Source organism: Rhinopithecus bieti, unplaced genomic scaffold (assembly GCF_001698545.2).
Source record: "Rhinopithecus bieti isolate Rb0 unplaced genomic scaffold, ASM169854v2 scaffold_13577, whole genome shotgun sequence".
Taxonomy (NCBI): Eukaryota; Metazoa; Chordata; class Mammalia; order Primates; family Cercopithecidae; genus Rhinopithecus; species Rhinopithecus bieti.
Window position 1 is genome coordinate 966,663 of NW_016807867.1, and position 19,981 is coordinate 986,643.

A 19,981-nucleotide genomic window follows, 5' to 3' on the forward strand; every position below is an offset into this window, starting at 1 on the left:
TAAAAATCACATCTGAAGGTAGAGATTTAAAATGCTAATCTTACATGCGATACATAAAAAAGCATATTGAGCTACTGTGCAAGTGCTACAGAAACCCCTCCTATACATGCCCCAACTAAACCCTTCCCTTTAAAAAGGCCCTATAAAACAAACCCACATACTTCTCTTGGGGAGCAGCCAACCCTTTTCCTTTCCATAAGGGAACCTGGTTCCCTTATGCACAAGCTAAATAAACTTTCTCTTTGCTATCTGACAATCTCTCTTGACTTCTATCCTGGGAGATTACAAGAATCTAGGGTGCTGATAACACCACCACTGAGGGAGAACATGTAACACCTTCCCAGATAGATATAACCCACGTCAGGCTGTGCCCTCAGCCAGACTCTGTCCCAGGAAGGCACAGGCATTGCGACCATTCACAGGGCTTTTCTGCCTGCAATGCAGGTGTGATTTTCTCCTTGGTTCCCACAGAAGTAAGTGGGAAGCATCCTCCCACTGCTTTGTTACAGTTGAGGATGCTGGGTTCCAGAAACCTTAGGGAATCAATAGTTCTAGAGGAAGAAACTTGGCTAGAATAGGAAAACTCTCACTTTCTCAACAGACATTAAATTGTAGAGACTACCAAAGGTCTTTTCTAGAAGTTGTTTCCTTAGTAAGAGAATTTGTTTTTCAATAAGCTGTCTTGACACATTAATTACATAAATCATTATTAGAGCAGTTTGAGTTGATTTTAGAACATACACACTACTATCAATCATTCGGTACCTCAATGCAGCAATCCATAGACAATAGGACCTAGACCTTAGTCTGGAATGTGAATAAAAGTTTTAAATATGCGTGCCTTACTTCAGGCTTCATGCCAGCTGCATTTGCAGCTCCTATGCCTGAGCGGTATCATCAGCCAATTGTGGGTTCTTTAAAGCAATAGTGTTTCAGGAACATTAGCTTCCAGTTTGTCTCTCTAGCAAGCTCTGTGTATCTAGAGACCTGACCTAAGAAGAGTGGCAGGTAGTTTTTCAGGAGACAAATATTCTGATATTGCAAAGTGGATTAACAATGGATGAAGGCAGAAGTCTGCCATAGGAGTAAGTTTCAAAGCACTGCAAGGCACTCTTTCAGCTTCCAAAACTGGTACAGGAGGCTGGGGTCTGCCTTTGGCTTGGCAGCCCTCTTGCTCCAGGCTGACACAGTCTCAGGAAGTTCAGGGACTGCCAGGAACTTACACAGCACCATCATTTGAGCCACACAAGTTACCATTAAGCTGAGTACACTTTGGTAAATCTTCAAAGGCTTTTGTTCTCAGTGCTACCAGAGTTTTCATCTCCAAGATTAGTTGAGCAACTGGAACCAAATGGATAAATATAAAACCACAGAAACCACAGACTGGCTAGAAATCAAATACTTCTCTCTTCTTCTAGCTGCTTTTTTCAGTTGTTTCAGAGAGATTTTTGTGCATGTTGAATTTGTTCTTCAGGATAAAGTTTTTAACGTAAACCAGATCTGGACCATCTTGTTTTATTAGAGAAAATCTGTCTTTAAAGTTGTAATAAACAAAGACCATAAAGCAGAGAGGAAAATAAAAGATTAAAGTAATTTTAAACTATAATTCTAAAGGGGTCCAGATACTTTCATCCCACAGGAAAATTAAGTGCTGAAGTGAAAATGGCCTAAAACAACGATCTAGTGTTACGGAAATTGTACCAAAGAATCTGTTTGTGAGAAGACTGCATTTACTGTAGTCTCTTTATACTATTCCTCTCAATAGACCAGGCCTGTTGATCCAGGGCTACAGAGACCCAGACCCAGATTCCGCACGTCACTCTTTCTTTTTTTTTTTTTTGAGGTGGAGTCTCGCTCTGTCTCCTGGGCTGGAGTGCAGTAGCCGGATCTCAGCTCACTACAACCTCCGCCCCCCAGGTTTATGCCATTCTCCTGCCTCAGCCTCCCGAGTAGCTGGGACTACAGGCGCCCGCCACCTTACCCAGCTAGTTTTTTGTATTTTTTAGTAGAGACGGGGTTTCACCGTGTTAGCCAGGATGGTCTCGATCTCCTGACCTCGTGATCCACCCGTCTCGGCCTCCCAAAGTGCTGGGATTACAGGCTTGAGCCACCGCGCCCGGCCACGTCACTCTTTCATGGTCCAAAGCCAAGGCCTCCAACATCCAGACGGGTGGTGGGAAGGACATCCCGATGTGCCTTGGAACTCTATTTTTGAGTCAGGGTCTCGCTGCATCGCCCATGCTGGAATGCAGTAATGCAATCATGGCTCACTGCAGCCTGTAACTTCTGGGCTTAAATGAGCCTCTAACCTCAGCATCTCAAGTAACTGGTACTGTAGGTGTGGACCACCATGTCTGGCTAAATTTTTAAATTTTTTTGTAGAGATGGGGTCTTGCTATGTTGCCCAGGTGTATGTTACACCTGGAACTCTTGAGACAGTCCTGAGACCTAACGTGTCTTAATTTGCTCCACTCAGAGGTGACGGTCCAGGCTGGAAGAATGAGATATACGATATACTGGCTTGATGGAAGTTTGGCTGGTGAATTGTCTTTCTAAAATGTTGCAAGGCAGGACCTAGGATAAAACAAGGCTGGACTGAGGAAAACCAAGTGGTTCAGTCTGGACTTGCCTAGGAAGCCCATCTCAGGTCTGAGTCAGTGTGAACTGAGAGGTCAGATGCACTCTAGGGACGACCTGAGCGTGTGTCTCCACAAAGATTAGTTAACAGGTCCTACGTCAGCTTGGAAGTACATGGATGGAGCCTTCTCAGAAATGAGCCCCAAAGTATGTTAAAATGTCCTGGCCTAGGCAATCCCAGCACTTTGGGAGGCTGAGGTGGGTGGATCACGAGGTCAGGAGATCGAGACTATCTTGGCCACCATGGTGAAACCCCATCTCTACTAAGAATACAGAAAATTAGCCTGGTGTGGTGGCACACACCTGTAGTCTCAGCTACTCGGGAGGCTGAGGCAGGAGAATCGCTTGAACTCGGGAGGTGGAGGTTGCATGAGCCGATATTGCACCATTGCACTCCAGCTTGGGCCACAGAGCGAGACTCCATCTTTAAAAAAAAAAAAAAAGAAGAAGAAGAAAGAAAAAAAGTCCAGCCTCCCTTCTGCTTCTCTAGATTAGACCAAGAATGGATCCTCAAGCAAGATCAAACTCCCAAGACTGTCTTCGAATGAAGTGTGGGAACAGGCTCACATTTTTGTCCAGTGTTGACCCATATGGCTTTTTTCAGGAGAGCTTATTTAATTCATGGCCAGTTACAGAGCAGTCCTTTGAAAACATGGTTTGGGGAAGATGATTGAGACATCCTAGCAAGTGAGCCTCATTACAAATACGCTGGTGACTCAACTCTTCTAAAAATATAATGATCTATATGAAAATGTTATAAATCCTACCGTATCTGATCCCAAGGGAAGAATAAACAACTGATTTAAGCTTGACAAAAAGAAAAAAAAAGTGTGAGTGTTTATAGGCAGGTGGTAAGAGGTTTGGTTACCTCAGATGTGCCCGACAAGCTATGCTCAAATGCATTATAACTGCTAGTATATTGCTGGACCTCATTGTAGGCACAATAAACTCTTCAATGGGCTTTAATGTGGGAGAAAAGCAATGATAGCTCTTGTCCCCCATACCAGTTCACTGTTATGAAAACTTCAGATCTCTGAGCCTGGTCATTTTTCTTCAAGTACAAAGCCTGACCTACCTCTCTCTGGAGATTGATGTCTGCTCCTTGCAGAACCAGTTCCCTCACACAGTCTATGTGGCCAGCGTAGGCAGCAACCATCAGGAGTGTGGTGCCGTGCTGGATGGAGGAGAGACAGATGAACAGTTAGGCCACTGCTAAGGGTCAGAGAGAAGGGTCCCAGAAAAGATGCTGCAGAGACGTCAGCTCCACTCAGAACACACCCAAGGGCAAAATTCCCTGCAGTGATCAAAGTGCTCATGAATAATCTCATCATGCAGCCTAGATGGGAAAAAGCAAAGCGACAAATTGCTGAGGTTGGACTTTTCAATCTAAAAATTCACTTACTTCCATTACCTTCAGAAGCACAGTCCAAACGAACCATAGTTATTGCATTTTAAGGCAGCGATGACATAATGCTCTCATTTTATGATTCCTGTTAAATGATTCCTGAGCCAAAACATTGCTATTAATACAAAAGAAAAATTAAATGGTACCATCTGATTTTCTGTATTTAAAAGTCATCTTCAAAATGATTCAGGTAAAGATGGATGGCACCAGGTGAAATGAGAGACTAGAGAGCTGAGAGTCAGGAGCTGTGGGGGCTAAACCCAGGTGGCTGTCACTGACCAACTGTGTAACCTGGGCAATTTGCTTACAATTACTTGGACTCATTTATTTCATTTTTTTAAATGAGAGGTTGGATGGGACGATCACCAAAGTCTGTCCCAGCTTTAAGATTCAAGGACTTGAGGTGTACCATGTGATTTGGACCCTTCTAATTGAAGTGGGCATTTGCAGTTTGACTTACAGTTGTTTTCAAGCGCTTGAAATTCTTAGCTACCACCTCTGCATATTCAGCAACCTGCCGCTCAGAAGTGGACGATGAGAGAGACAGATGGCTCTGCACACAGGGGAGGCTTATTAGGTATAGGGTAATTAAGTGCATTTTGGAGGCTTCATGTTATTTTCATCTATGGGATTTTGTAGGAAGGCAGTATTGCTGAGTAGTCACTGACAGTATGATCTTGGGCACATTATGTAACCCTTCAGTCTCATTCTCTTCTTCTGAAATATGGGGGAATAATAAAAGTATCCGCCTGATTAAATTAGTGAATGAGATAAGTCAGGCAATATGGTTAACATAGTAATGGTAGATATTAGTTCAGTAAATGTCAGATATTAAAATAACATTATGATAATTCAATGTTAGGCTGTCATCTGGCTTTTGTTGACTTCTGCCAATGGCCATGCTAGTTTTGTGAAAGTCTTGTTGGCTTTATGTAAAAAGTACAGGTAAAGTAACGAAGTAATGAAAAGCTAATGGCTTCTTAGTGGTGCTCTACGGTATTTCTTTTTTTTGAGACGAAGTCTCGCTCTTGTCTCCTAGGCTGGAGTGCGATGGCATGATCTTGGCTCACTACAACCTCCGCCTCCCAGGTTCAAGCGATTCTCTTGCCTCAGCCTCCTGAGTAGCTGGGATTACAGGCACCTGCCACCACACCCGGCTAATTTTTGTATTTTTAGTAGAGGCGGGGTTTTGCCACGTTGGCCACAGTGACAACTGGTGTTTCTGCCCTGTGGTTTTCCCACTGTGGTGTAGGAACCAACCCTGGAAAACCCAAATAAGACTGAGATGGCCAGTTCACAGATGCCCAAGACCTGACAACAGCCCGAGTTCTGGCAAGGAACAGATGGTACATTCAAATTGGGATAATTGGAAGAAAGTGGAATAAAGAGACTAGTAAGCTGAGGCTTGGGCATAGGGCATCTAGAAAGAACAGCATAGTACTGGGATTTAGGAACAGTGGGAGTCCATGACCAGCCGAAGCCTGAAGGTGCCAGGGCAAGGGAGCGGCTCCCAGGATGCAGAGAACAGCGGGGCGCTGCTGCCAGACAGAAACAGGGAGGGCGCTGGGCTCCCTGACATCCCTCTCCTCCCACTCTCTGAATCCTGCAGATGCTCCTACGGGCCAAACACCACTGGAGGCCAGAGGGAAGTGAGTCTGCTGAAGCAGTACATACAGTTCAGACTGTGGGACTAAGAGCGAAAAGGGTGTGGAGTCGGTCTGGAGGTGTAACCAAAGATATTCTGTAAACCAAAGATATCCTGCCCTGATGCCCCAACAGGGCCAACTGGGGCAAACTGCTATTTCACTTTTGGGCTGGTGGTGGATTTCACTGAACCAAATTTGTACAATAAAAGCTGGAAATGGCACACCCTGTTTTCAGGAAAACAAAACTCCTTTGAAACATTTTTATTCAAATCCTAAAATCAAAACATCACTGCTTGCTCCCTTTCCTCACTGGAGGTCCTCTTGGTCCCCAGAGATGAGAAGTCTTGCTGAGGATAGGAAAATGATTGCCTCTAGCTGGGGATGGAAAGGCTCTCTAAGTGGTATCTGCCGGTGGGCGGTAGTATCTATTTTTGTTTCCCCTTTTAAATTGCCAATTAGTTTATTTATGTTTGCAAGAGGTAATGAAAGGATAAAAGCCTGGGGAGGGGGAAGGCTTCAATTTTTGTTTTCTCATCCTTGTAGAAGAAACATAACGCCCACATCCATGGCAGCCCACTTGTGCTCTAAATTATCTCCATCTTTTCATGAAAGTGGTTGGCTTGAATTCGTTCACTAAACAGGCTTTTCTTGTAATCTGCCAATTCGGATTCCCAGTGAAGTGCCTCTTTCCCTGTTGTGGTTGCCTTCTGTTTTATGCCTTTAATTGTTTCCTTTTCTTTCTGACTGCCCTCAGCATGTTTTTAAGTTCACCACAGTACCGTGGATGTTTTAAAAAGGATAAAGCAAGCAAACACATGAACAAGCAAATCAGCATCGTAAAGGAGAATGTATTCCTGAGATGCTCCTCTGCCCACCGAGGGCAATGGTACATGCTGGGCATGCATCTACCGAACCATCGTACGCTGTCTCTGCAGTCCACGTCCACCCGGCCGCTGTTCAACAGCAGCTTCAGCAGCGCCAGGTTTCCTCTCCTGGCTGCCCAGAATGCAGCGTTGGCCAGTGGAGTTTCCTTCTGCAAGAACAAAATGAAACAGGATCTTAAAATTGATGTCAGTTAACATGACTGCTTCTAAGCACATAGATAATAACGTTCAGAAAGGAGAACATCCAGATGTGTAGCACCATTTGAAAGATGGCTCCTCCAGCAATAGACGACTGTAATAACAGAATGAACTCTGTTGGATTCCAGACACCTGAGCCACCATATGGATATGAAGAGCAGTGTTGTTGATAATCCAGCACTATTAATAACCTATTTCCCACTAATGTTCTCACTTTCCTGCCTCTGTTGTGTTTTTGTTCACCCAGTTTCCTTTTTGCTTGAAATGAATTTTCCTCCATCCTTCAAGGCCATGGCTCTGCTCAAATGCTATTTCCTCCCAGAAACATTCCAAATCTTTCTTCACCTCTAAGTGGTGCAAAATTTCTCCCAATTCTGACTCCTCAAAGGAGTTTACCTGCCCTTTTCCTAAGCCCTCAATGCTTTCTATCTGATTCCATCTACCTGTGTGAATGTTTCACTTTGCCTCCACCTAATTTTGTTTTTTTGTTTGTTTTGTTTTTGAGACACAGTCTCGCTCCGTTGCCAGGCTGGAGTGTAGTGGCGCTATCTCGGCTCACTGCAACCTCCCCTTCCTGGGTTCAGGCGATTCTCCTGCCTCAGTCTCCTGAGTAGCTGGGACTACAGGCATGTGCCACCATGCCCAGCTAATTTTTGTATTTTTAGTAGAGACAGTGTTTCACTATGTTGGCCAGGATGGTCTTGATCTCTTGACATCGTGATCCTCCTGCCTCGGCCTCCCAAAGTGCTGGGATTACAGGCATGAGCCACCGCGCCCGACCCTCCATCTAATTTTCTTTGCTCCAGCTGGAACTTGCCAGAGGTTTGTGTTGAGAACAAGGAACTTGGGGCAAATAATGCCATTACATGTCCTCATATGGATCCTTCATTCCACTGTTGGATCACTTTGTTTGTTTGAGACAGGGTCTCAACAAACAAAGTCTGGTCACTCTGTTGCCCAGGCTGGAGTGCAGTGGCATAGTTATGACTCATTGTAGCCTTGACCTCTCAGGCTCAAGCTATCCTCTCACCTCAGAATCCTGAGTAGCTGAGACCACAGGCACATGCCACCACGACCAGCTAATTATTTTATCTTTTGTAGACAGGTTCTCGCTATGTTGCCCAGGCTGGTCTTGAACTCCTGGGCTCAAGCAATCTACCCGCCTCGGTCTCCCAAAGTGCTGGGATTATAGGCATGAGTCACCCCACTGGGCCTGCTGGGTTATTTTAAAGCTACAAAGTTAATTTTGGAGCCATACCAATGGAAAGCATGGAAGTAGAAACAGGTCTTCCAAATGGGTAGCAGAGCTGACTGCAGTACATTCTTCTTCTCTAAAATAATTGATACGAGTTTGTAGAGAACAGTCCATGAAAGGGAGGAACTGGCTTTGGGACCAGACAGCTCACCCCAGCCCTGAAAAAGTAAGCTGGCCCTTGGGAGTCTCGGTTTCCTCTTGCTTAGATGGAGATCACAGTACCTGCCTTGAAGTTGACAGTATTAAATGATGCTGATTTTTGCCTGACATTGTACCCAACACACCATAAATGCTGATTAAGTGCTAGTTTCCTTTCCTCCATTTACTTTTCTTTACAAAGTCAGAATCAATAGGCAAAACTAAATCCAGAGTATTGGTACTAATAAAGAATTTTGATGGTCTTAGGAAATGTTATAAAAGTATTCACATTGTTTAATATAAGCACTTTTTTTGTGAGTGGGTTTAAAATATCTACCTGACTCAAAAGGCCTTTTGCACAGTATGTCTTTTAAATATGTTGATATTGCATTAAATACAATGCTTCTCTAAGCTCAAAAGAAAATACCAACAATTTCAGCTACTCAACAAAGCCCTCTAAAACGAAAGGAGAGTGGCAGCAGTATTTGTGGGTGTGAGGATTTCATTTCAGAAGTCCTTCAGCACATACACAGGTGTATGCCCTTGTGCATACTTGAATGAGAGAACGGCAAGGTGGGGAGTGATAAGCTAATAGCAAACATACTTTGAATAGTTTCCTGGCTCATTTAGGAGAAAAAAAAAATCACCTCCAATTTCAGGTTAACAATTTCCCTTTCCTAAAGGTGTAAATTTTGCTGTCCTGGAGTTTTCAAGGCTAACTGCAACCATGGTGTTCACACTAGCATTGCAGCTTAGGAACCAGGCTAGGTCTAATTTGTTCCAGCTGTCAGTAACTAGGCAAAGCAATGGCAAGGGAGGTTTGACCTGTATAATGAATCACGAAACAAAGTCTTCTAACAAAGAGATTGCACAAGGCCAAAATGAAGTCTGGGAGGGTGAATCAGGCAGACAATGTAATATGCACCAGGGAACAGCTCTGCTAGCTTTTCCTGAAAGGTAAACACACAAGAATGATAAACTGTAATTCATTTGTAGGGACTCTGTCATTTCACTTTAACCCCAAATACCTTCAAAAGCCCATCTGCAAACAGCAAGCGTCTATTGTCATGACAAGATCTCTAGCCGGGGCCTCTCCTCCCTTTAGGATGGCCTTGGGGATTCCTCTCCAGCCGGGCTGGACATCTTGGTTTCCTATAAGGTTCTAGAAACTGAGCTTTGTGAAAAGCTATAAATATTTCATTTTCCGTCAAGGGCTTAATTTACTAAGAGGCAGCAACAGTGGGAATGGGAAGACTGGACAGACTGGAGACATTTTAAGGAGCTAAACTGCACAGCCTTGGTCTGTGATCGTATGTGCAGGATAGGAGGGAATAGAGGAGTGGATTGACTCCTGATTTCTGGTTCCAGCGCCTGGCTGATCTTGGTGCCAATTCATGAAGGTTGGAAACACCGTATGAAGGACAGACTTTGGAAAAAAAAGATGAGTTCAGGGTTGGACATGCTGGGTTTCAAGTGCCTATGGGGCATCTAGGTGGCAATGTCTAGCAAAGAAATGGACAGGTGCTCCTGTCACCCTATGGCCGGCACATTTACTGGAGGTCAGAAATCATGAGCTCACTCAGTGCAAAGTGCTTACTCTGGACCACATGGCGTATCTTCTGCACACACTAGCTTATTTCATCCTCATCCTTGCTCAGTGAAGTGGGCACTGGGACGATCCCATTTTACAGATGAGGTAAGTGAGAAATGGCAAGTCAGGCTTCAGCAACAGGCAGTCTCTTGCTTGAGGCTGCCCTTTAACTCCCCATCACACTGTTCTGTCTCCTGTGGAATTCTTCTGTGGATAGCAAGAAGTAAGGCAGCAGTGACCCTGGTGACCTCCTTCCTATCCTCCATCCCAAGCTCCTCTCCAGCTAAGATGGAAAGTCCCCAACCTTCCTTCTGTTTGGGGTCTATAGACATCACATTCCCTGGATAACTTCCAAATCTCCGCTGGGTATGATATGCACATAATCATAAATGGTGTGGAGAGAGACAGGGCCAGTCCTCTAGCCTTCAAAGGAGACGGTGCACGTGAAAATACGTCACAGAAGCTGTAAAGCTCTCTACCAAGCATGCTATTACTATTTCGTCTCTTTCTCGATTTTTCTGATCACTGCAATAAAACCAAGGAGCTTCTCTCAGGCTGGCTGGTTGCAACTTTCTAAGTAACAGCAAGGACAACTAGGTTGAGATCTTGCTCTGCATCAGGCAGTGTGCTAAACAATTTACTGCTTTAACTCATTTAATTCCAGGAGCAGCCCCATGAGGTAGTACAGTCATGTAATATATAATGATAGGCTGCATATATGATGGTGGCCCCCTAAGATCATAATACTATATTTTTACTGTACCTTTTCTTCATTTACATGTGTTTAGATATGCAAATGCTCACCACTGTGTAACAACTGCCTAGAGTATTCCATTCAGGAGCATGCTGTACAGTTTTGTCACCTAGGAGCAATAGGCTACACCATAGAGCCTAGGTGTGCAGTCAGCTACACTCTCTACGTCTGTAGTATGTGCACTCTCTGATGTCTGCACAGTGAAGGAATAACCTAACGTGCATTTCTCAGAATGTGTCCTTGTTGTTAATGTATAACTAATATAATTATTCCCATTTTTTCTTCTTTTTAAAGACGGAGTCTCATTCTGTCACCCAGGCTGGAGTGGAGTGGCACGATCTCGGCTCACTGCAACCTCCCCCTCCCGGGTTCAAGCGATTCTTCTGTCTCAGCCTCCCAAGTAGCTGGGATTACAGGCACCTGCCACCATGCCTGCTAATTTTTGTATTATTGGTAGAGATGGGTTTCACCATACTGGCCAGGCTGATCTCAAACTCCTGAGCTCAAGTGATCCGCCTGCCTTGGCCCCCCAAAGCGCTAGGATTACAGTCATGAGCCACTGCACCCAGCCTAGTCCCATGTTTTCTTTTATTTTTTACTTTTTAAAGGAAGGCCCCTTCCCTCCCCTACCTTCCCTCCCCTCCTCTCCCTTCCCCTCCCCTCTTTTAGATGGAGTCTCAATTTGTTGCCCAGGTTGGAGTGCAGTGGTGCAATCTTGGCTCACTGCAACCATGCCTGACACTAACCATGCCTGGCTAATTTTTGTACTTTTGGTAGAGCTAGCGTTTCGCCAGGTTAGCCAGACTGATCTCATACTCCTGGCCTCAAGTAATCTACCTGCCTCAGTCTCCCAAAGTGCTGGGATTACAGGCATAAGCCACCATGCCTGGCCTACTATTCTCATTTTTAAGATGAAGAAATTGAGCATAGGAATGAGTTAGTCAAGGTCACGCAGTAGGGATCTTGGCTCATCCAAATAACAGAGCCGAGATTTACATCCAAGTTTGGGCTGGGTGCAGTGTCTCACGCCTGTAATCTCAGCACTTTGGGAGGCCAAGGCGGGCAGATCATGAGGTCAAGAGATCGAGACCATCTCGGCCAACATGGTGAAACTCCATCTCTACTAAAAATACAAAAATTGGCTCGGCATGGTGGCGCACAACTGCAGTCCCAGCTACTCAGGAGGCTGAGGCAGGAGAATTGCTTGAATCCAGGAGGCGGAGGTTGTAGTGAGCCAAGATCATGTCACCGCACTCCAGTCTGGTGACAGAAAGAGACTCTGTCCCCCACCCACCAATAAATAAATAAATAAATAAATAAATAAATAAATACAAGTCTGGACTGGACACGGTGGCTCACGCCTATAATCCCAAGCATTTTGGGAGGCTGAGGCAGGCGGATCACTTGAGCTCAGGAGTTTGAGACCAGTCTGGCTGACAACGTGAAACCCTGTTTCTACTAAAAACACAAAAATTATCTGGGTGTGACGGGGCACATGTGTAATCCCTGCTACTCGGGAGGCTGAAGCAAGGAATTGCTTGAATCTGGGAGGTGGAGGTCGCAGTGAGCCAAGATGGCACCACTGCACTCCAACCTGGGTGACAGAGCAAGACCCTGTCTCAAAAAAAAAAAAAAAGAAAGTCTGATAGTCTGTTTGGGTCCAGAGTCTGAGATCGTACATTTTACACCTTGTAGAAAATTGAGTGTAAGCTTCCACATTTGTCATATTCCACATTTGTCATATTTTCTTCTCTCCCTACCTGCCCCCTTCCATTTACTGTCAGAATTTTGGCTAATACACTGCTTATCTGTACACTTCCAGAAATTGTACAGGAAGGAAGGGGAGAGGAAACACAGAGGAAAATTTATTTGTACAGAACTAGAATTCTAATTAAGAGCTAAGAGGGGGTAGAGATTTAAACTATTAGTTTTAAAAGGTTTAGAGTAATGTGGACTTCAATCGTACACTTATTAATTCAATCAAGATAATATTAGCTCTACTCAATAATGAATTTCTATGATATTAGAGGTGACATAAAATACAGATGTAGTGATGGATTGCAAAGCTATATGCAGAAAGATGTTTTTGAGACATTACTGGCTATTCTAATCCACTGTCCCACTTTGTGCTAAGTATTTACAATTTTCAGAATGCTTAATAAACATTAAGCCTGTAAATCAAAAATAAAATTTTAAGTCCCCCAGCTGACTGAGTGGACCCCCCTCTTGGCCCAGGGGATCCCAAAGAAAACCTGAAAAGTTCAGGCCATGACAGGAAGGGAGGTCTGATATACCTCATTACACCCTCCTCCCTTTGGAACTTAGGCGCAACAATTAACCTGCATTACCATTAAAATATAGTTCATAAGATTCATAAAACAGACTCTTTGTAGAATAAGATACCCAGCTCCAACCTGGCTGGGGTATAGCATCATATGACAGATAGCGGACCCTAAAGGAAATATGAAATTCTTTTTTTTTTTTTTTTTTTTTTTTTTGAGACAGTCTCGCTCTGTCGCCCAGGCTGGAGTGCAGTGGTGCGATCTCAACTCACTGCAAGCTCTGCCTCCCGGGTTCAAGTGATTCTCCTGCCTCAGCCTCCCGAGTAGCTGGAATTACAGGCACCTGCCACCACGCCTGGCTAATTTTGTACTTTTAGTAGAGACAGAGTTTCACCGTATTGGCCATATTGGCCAGGCTGGTCTCAGACTCCTGACCTCAGGTGATTCACCGGCCTCGGTCTCCCAAAGTGCTGGGATTACAGGTGTGAGCCACCACGCCTGGCCTCCTTTTAAAAAATAATTCTCTGAGTTTCCTTTTACTTTAAAAGATACTTCTAACCAACGTGTGTCTGTGTTCTCAAGCAGAAGAGATTAGGCGTTGCCAGTTGTTAAAGGAAGTTTGCTGGCGGCAAAGTGGTACCAGTGAGAAGTCACTGATAACAGCATGATGGAAAAACCATCAAAAGTAGATGCAAAGGGGTCATGTTGTTCAGATGCAAGCAGCCCTACATACATTGATTGATTCTGAATCATCAAGCAGAGCCTAAATTGTGACTTATAACGCTCTGTTTATTCTTCCACAGACTCGTCTAACAAAGCGGGGCCTTTTTACATGTCGGCTTTGGAGACCCAGAGCCTAGGGCCTATGAGTCTTTCAGGAGCCTATGAAAACGAAAAAGTTAATCTGTGGTTCCCAAATCAAAGTTAATACATATTCAATTAAATAGCTGCAAAACATAACACCCTGTCAACTTTATTAATTGCTAAATTTGGTATTCATAAAATACTGATGACACATGAAAATCATTTGTAGGTCTGATCTGCTCACTGCATGAGAGTTACTAACCAACTATGACAACTGCAGAAAAATGGAGAAAAGCTCAATTAAATGAGTAACTTACAGCTAAATCACTTAAAAAGTAGTATCACAAAATCCTTCTAAAATTTTACAATGAAAAGTCTCTTTTATTATTGTGGCTGTGGGTGCATTTTATTTTTTATTTATTTATTTTTTATTTATTTATTTTTTTTTGAGACGGAGTCTCGCTCTGTCACCCAGGCTGGAGTGCCGTGGCCAGATCTCAGCTCACTGCAAGCTCCGCCTCCTGGGTTTACGCCATTCTCCGGCCTCAGCCTCCCGAGTAGCTGGGACTACAGGCGCCCGCCACCACGCCCAGCTAGTTTTTTTGTATTTTTTTTAGTAGAGACGAGGTTTCACCATGTTAGCCAGGATGGTCTCGATCTCCTGACCTTGTGATCCGCCCGTCTTAGCCTCCCAAAGTGCTGGGATTACAGGCTTGAGCCACCGCGCCCGGCTTGTGGGTGCATTTTAATATGTTTGATTGGATGGGCGGTGGATGAAAGAATGTTGCTAATGCAAATCTCAGACTGGCCTGGGACTCTGCTCTGGACAGACCTTCCCTCTGTGCCTTCTGGAAATCCATTTCATAGTAATCAACTCCTCTTCATCCTTAGCCTAGTGCAGAGCACTCCCTCTCTCCCCGCCTCAACCTCCCCAGTGCCTGCTCCTGGTGGAGGCAAGGCCTTCTCCCACATCAGCACTGCAGTGAATAGGCCCACTTGGCTTCCAGGCCACTGCCCCTCCATTCAGGGCTATACATCTCTGCTCCTTCAAGACTCAGGTCATCCCATCTTCCCATCCTCTACCTCACCTCACCTAGCAGTTGTCACCTCCTGATCGTTCTTCCTTATTCACGGAAAATGTTGGCACCTGGTTTAGCAGCTTCCTTTCTACCTACCCCAAATCCTGACTTCATCCTGGGCTTCACTTTACAAAACATCAACCCTCAACTTCACCTCCTTTCCCTTTACCCCAGTGGGAGAGGTTGTCTTCTGCCATTCTAGTTAATTCCACAGCAAATGGAACCCAGCTCAGGCTCACTGCCCCCAACTCCCTGAGAAATTCACTCAGCAAAATTGTCCCCAAGCCTTCTCCACATTCCCTATTATGATTGAAAAATACCTTGAGATATAATCTACATACATAAAATTCATCCTCTCAAAGCATACAATCCAGTGAGTTTTGGTGCAATCATAAGGTTGCACAACCATCACCACTATCTATTCCAGATTATCTACCCATCAACAATCACTTCCCATCCCCTCCTCTTCCCCAGCCCCTGGCAACCACTAGTCTACTTTCTGTCTCTATGGATTTGCTGATTTTGGACATTTTATATAAATGGAATCATCCAATATATGGCGTTGTGTGTCTGGCTTCCTTCACTGAATATGTTTCCAAGTTTCATCTATGTTGTAGCATGTATTAGTGCTTCATTCCTTTTTATGGCTGAAGGATAGTCCATTGTACAGATTACCACGTTATGGACTAAATGCTTGTGTTCCTCCCCAAATTCATATGTTGAAGCCCTAACCACCAATGTCTTGTGAGCCCAATCCCCTGCCCCAGTTGGTCCAGAAAGCAGGACCCACCACTCAGTGAGTTCAGAAGGCAAAGCATGAGCCAAAGAGGATTATTCTCAAACTTTAAGTTCTAATAATATTTGCCTTGCTAGGTATTGGACTTGCTTGTGACCTGTCATTCCTTTCTTCCAATTTCTTCTCCCTTTTGGGGTGGAAACATGTATCCTATGCCTGTCCTACTGTCATATTTTAGAACCACAAAACTTGTTTGAGGTAGGCGTGGTGGCTCACGCCTGTGATCCCAACACTTTGGGAGGCCAAAGCAGGATTGCTTGAGTCCAGGAGTCTGAGATCAGCCTGGGCAACATAGGGAGACCCTCATCTCTACAAAACATAAAAAATATTAGCCAGGCATGGTGGTGCAAGCCTGTAGTCCCAGCTACTTGGGAGACTGACGCAGGAGGATCGCTTGGGCCCCGGAGGTCAAGGCTGCAGTGAGTCATGATTATACCAGCCTGGGCAGGCGACAGAGTGAGACCTTGTCTCAAAACAAAAGCAAAAACACAAAAAAACTTGTCTGATTTCACAGGCTCACAGCTAGAGAAGAATTTCACTCGGGATGAATCATACCTTGAGTCTTACCCAATAGCTGATTTAGATATTTAGATGAGACTGTGGATTTTACAGTTGATGCTGGAACAAGCTAAGACTTTGGGGACTGTTGGGATGGAATGAATACATTTTGCACACAAGACAGGTGTGCCAGGAGGACAGGGGCTGAGGACCGAATGTTTGCATCCCCCCAAAATTCACGTGTTCAAGTTCTAATGCCCAGTGTGATGATTTTAGGAGGAGTAGTCTTCAGGAGTCAATTAAGTGCAAAAGAGGTTGTGAAGGTATAGCCCCCACAATGGAATTAATGCCCTTGAAAGAGTTAGAGACACCAGGGCTTTCTCTCTCGGTCATGTGAGGAAACGGGGCACGCACAGGTGGCCACCTGTAAGTCAGGAAAAGAGCCCTCACCAGCCACCTTGATCTCAAGATTTCCTAGCTCTAGAACTGTGAGAAATAAATGTTTGTTGTTTAAGCCTCCCAATCTATGGTATTTATAATGCATAACACTTTTTTTTGTTTGTTTTTTTTGAGACAGAGTCTCACTTTGTCACCCAGGCTGGAATGTAGTGGTACGACCTTGGCTCACTGCAACCTCTGTCTCTAGGGTTCAAGTGATTCTCCTGCCTCAGCCTCCGCAGTAACTGGGATTACAGGCACCTGCAATGACGTGCAGCTAATCTTTTTATTTTTAGTAGAGACAGGGTTTCACCATGTTGGCCAGGCTGGTCTTAAACTCCTGACTTCAGGTGATCCGCCACAGCCTCCCAAAGTGCTGGGATTACAGGGATGAGCCACTGTGCCTGGCCAACATTTTGTTTTTATCATCAGTTTATGGATATTTGGATTGTTTCCACTTTCTGACTATTATGAATACTATTGCTATGAATCTTTATGTTCAAGTTTCTGTGTGAACATGTTTTCATTTCTCTTGGGTATATTCCTAGTAGTGAAATTGCTGGATCATGTGGTAACTGTATATTTAACTTTTTGAGGCTGGGTGTGGTGGCTCATGCCTGTAATCCCAGCACTTTGGGAGTCTGAGGCAGGCGAATCAAGAGGTCAAGAGATGGAGACCATCTTGGCCAACATGGTGAAACCTGTTCTCTACTAAAAATACAAAAATTAGCTGGGCATGGTGGCATGCGCCTGTAGTCTCAGCAACTCAGGAGGCTCAGGCAGGAGAATTGCTTGAACCCAGGAGGCAGAGGTTGCGATGAGTTGAGATCACGCCACTGTACTCCAGCCTGAGGACAGAGCGAGACTTCATCTCAAAAAAGACAAAAAACAAAAAACAGGCCAGGCGCGGTGGCTCAAGCCTGTAATCCCCGGAGTTTGGGAGGCCGAGATGGGCGGATCACGAGGTCAGGATATGGAGACCATCCTGGCTAACACGGTGAAACCCCGTCTCTACTAAAAAATACAAAATCTAGCCGGGCGAGGTGGCGGGCGCCTGTAGTCCCAGCTACTCGGGAGGCTGAGGCAGGAGAATGGCGTAAACCCGGGAGGCGGAGCTTGCAGTGAGCTGAGATCCGGCCACTGCACTCCAGCCTGGGTGACACAGCGAGACTCTGTCTCAAAAAAAAAAAAAAAAAAAAAAACACCCAAAAACCAAAAAACAAACAAAAAAAATTTTTTTGAAGAAAGACAAGCATGGTTTTAAAAATGACTGCATCAGCTGGGCGTGGTGGCTCAAGCCTATAATCCTAGCACTTTGGGAGGCCGAGGCAGGCGGATTACCTGAGGTCAGGAGTTCGAGACCAGCCTAGTCAACATGGTGAAACCTCGTCTCTACTAAAAATGCAAAAATTAGCTGGGTGTGTGGTGGCACATGCCTGTAATCCCAGCTACTTGGGAGGCTGAGGCAGGAGAATTGCTTGAGCCCGGGAGGCAGAGGTTGCAGTGAGCCGAGATCGTGCCATTGTACTCCAGCCTGGCTGATAGAGCGAGACTATGTCTTAAAAAAAATAACTAGGTCGGGCGCGGTGGCCCAAGCCTGTAATCCCAGCACTTTGGGAGGCGGAGATGGGCGGATCACGAGGTCAGGAGATTGAGACCATCCTGGCTAACATGGTGAAACACCGTCTCTACTAAAAAAATACAAAAAAACTAGCCAGGCGAGGTGGCGGGTACCTGCAGTCTCAGCTACTCGGGAGTAGTCTCAGCTACTCGGGAGTAGTCTCAGCTACTCGGGAGGCTGAGGCAGGAGAATGGCGTAAACCCGGGAGGTGGAGCTTGCAGTGAGCCGAGATCCAGCCACTGCACTCCAGCCTGGGCGACACAGCGAGACTCCGTCTCAAAAAAACAAAAAATAAATTAATTAAATAAATAAAAATAAAAATGACTGCATTATTTTATATTCCTACCAGCAATGCATGCAGATTCAGTTTCTCCACATCCTTGCCAACATTCGTCATTGTCTTGCTGATTAAAGCCATCCTAGCAGGTATGAAGTGGTATCTCATTACAGTTTTGTATTTGCATTTCCAAGACCATGGCTAATAATGTTAAGCATCTTTTCAGGTGCTTACTGGCCATTTGTAAGCTTCTTGGAAGAAATGTCTATTCACATGTCCACTTTAAAATTAGGCTTTATTTGTCTTTTTATTGTTGAAGTGCCTATTGTCATTTAAAGACGCTCAAGTCTCTACTATTTTAAAGCAAACAAACCCTTGGTCAATTCCAGATCCTTGCTGCAGCCACTGCCTTTTAAAAAGAATCTCTGGGTCAGGTGCGGTGGCTCATGCCTCTAATCCCAGCACTTTGGGAGGCCGAGGTGGGCAGATTACGTGAGGTCAGGAGTTCGAGACCAGGCTGGCCAACATGGCGAAACCCCGTCTCTACTAAAAATACAAAAAATTAGCTGGGCGTGGTGGCAGGCACCTGTAATCCCAGCTACTGAGGAGGCTGAGCCAGGAGAATTGCTTGAACCCGAGAGGCGGAGGTTACAGTGAGCCAAGATTGTGCCACTGCACTCCAGCCTGGGTGACAATGGCAACACTTTGTCTCAAAAAAAGAAAAAAAAAAAGAAAAAGAAAAGAAAAGAAAATCTCTGTTTCTTGCAGAATTTCTTGAAAGAGTTCTCCACACTTGTGGATTCTACCCACTCTCTTTCAAGCTATTGCAATCTGGCTCCTGATCCTAACACCACTGAAAGTGCTCTCGGCAAGGTCACCAGGGCCTATTCTGTTACTAAATCCAACGGACTTTTCAATTCTTTGTTTGATTTCCCCATGGCATTAATAAACATCAAGGCCCTCTTCATCTTTGTTGAAAGATTAGAGATCCTCGGCGTAAGTGACAGCGCATGCTTCTGAGTTTTCTCATTTGTCTGGCTGCTCTTTCTCAAATCTTCTTCAAGATTTTGTCCTCAGTCTTCTTGTTTTCCACCTTTATATGGTTCCACTGGGCAATCATGTTCATTCCCATGGGTGCCTACTTAACACTGCTGACTCCTAAATCTCATCTCTAGCTGCTGCCCAGACTTGCCTCCTGGGATCGAGGAGTGTATATCTGTCTAATCAACATCTCTGCTTGGATTTCCATCCATCCTCAAACTTTATCCCAAACCAAATGTTTTATCTTTATCTCTCTTGCCTTCCCTACTGAATTATGTCGATTTAAAACTTTTAAAGTCGGCCGGGCATAGTGGCTCATGCCTTTAACCCCAGCACTTTGGGAGGCCAAGGCGGGTGGATCACCTGAGGTCAGGAGTGCGAGACCAGCTTGGACAACATGGTGGGATCCAGTCTCTACTAAAAATACAAAAAATTAGCTGGACATGGTGGCGCACGCCTGTAATCCCAGCTACTCTGGAGGGTGAGGAAGGAGAAATCGCTTGAACCAGGAGGCGGAGGTTGTAGTGAGCCGAGATCACACCATTGCACTCAGCCTGGGGAACAAGAACGAAACTCCGTCTCAGGAAAACAAACAAACAAACAAACAAATCTTTTTTTTTTTTTTTTTTTTTTTTTT

At 44.8% G+C, this 19,981-nt stretch overlaps 1 protein-coding gene across 1 annotated transcript in view; it reads right to left on the bottom strand.

Moving 5' to 3' along the window:
- ANKRD29 (ankyrin repeat domain 29) overlaps positions 1–19,981 on the bottom strand; it is a 68,185-nt gene that overhangs the window by 47,011 nt on the left and 1,193 nt on the right. The window contains exons 2-3 of the mRNA XM_017883981.1: positions 6,611–6,746; positions 3,713–3,811 (exon numbers count right to left, since the gene is read on the bottom strand). Coding sequence (XP_017739470.1) covers positions 3,713–3,811; positions 6,611–6,746 — 235 coding nt within the window. The remainder of the gene's footprint in view (positions 1–3,712; positions 3,812–6,610; positions 6,747–19,981) is intronic.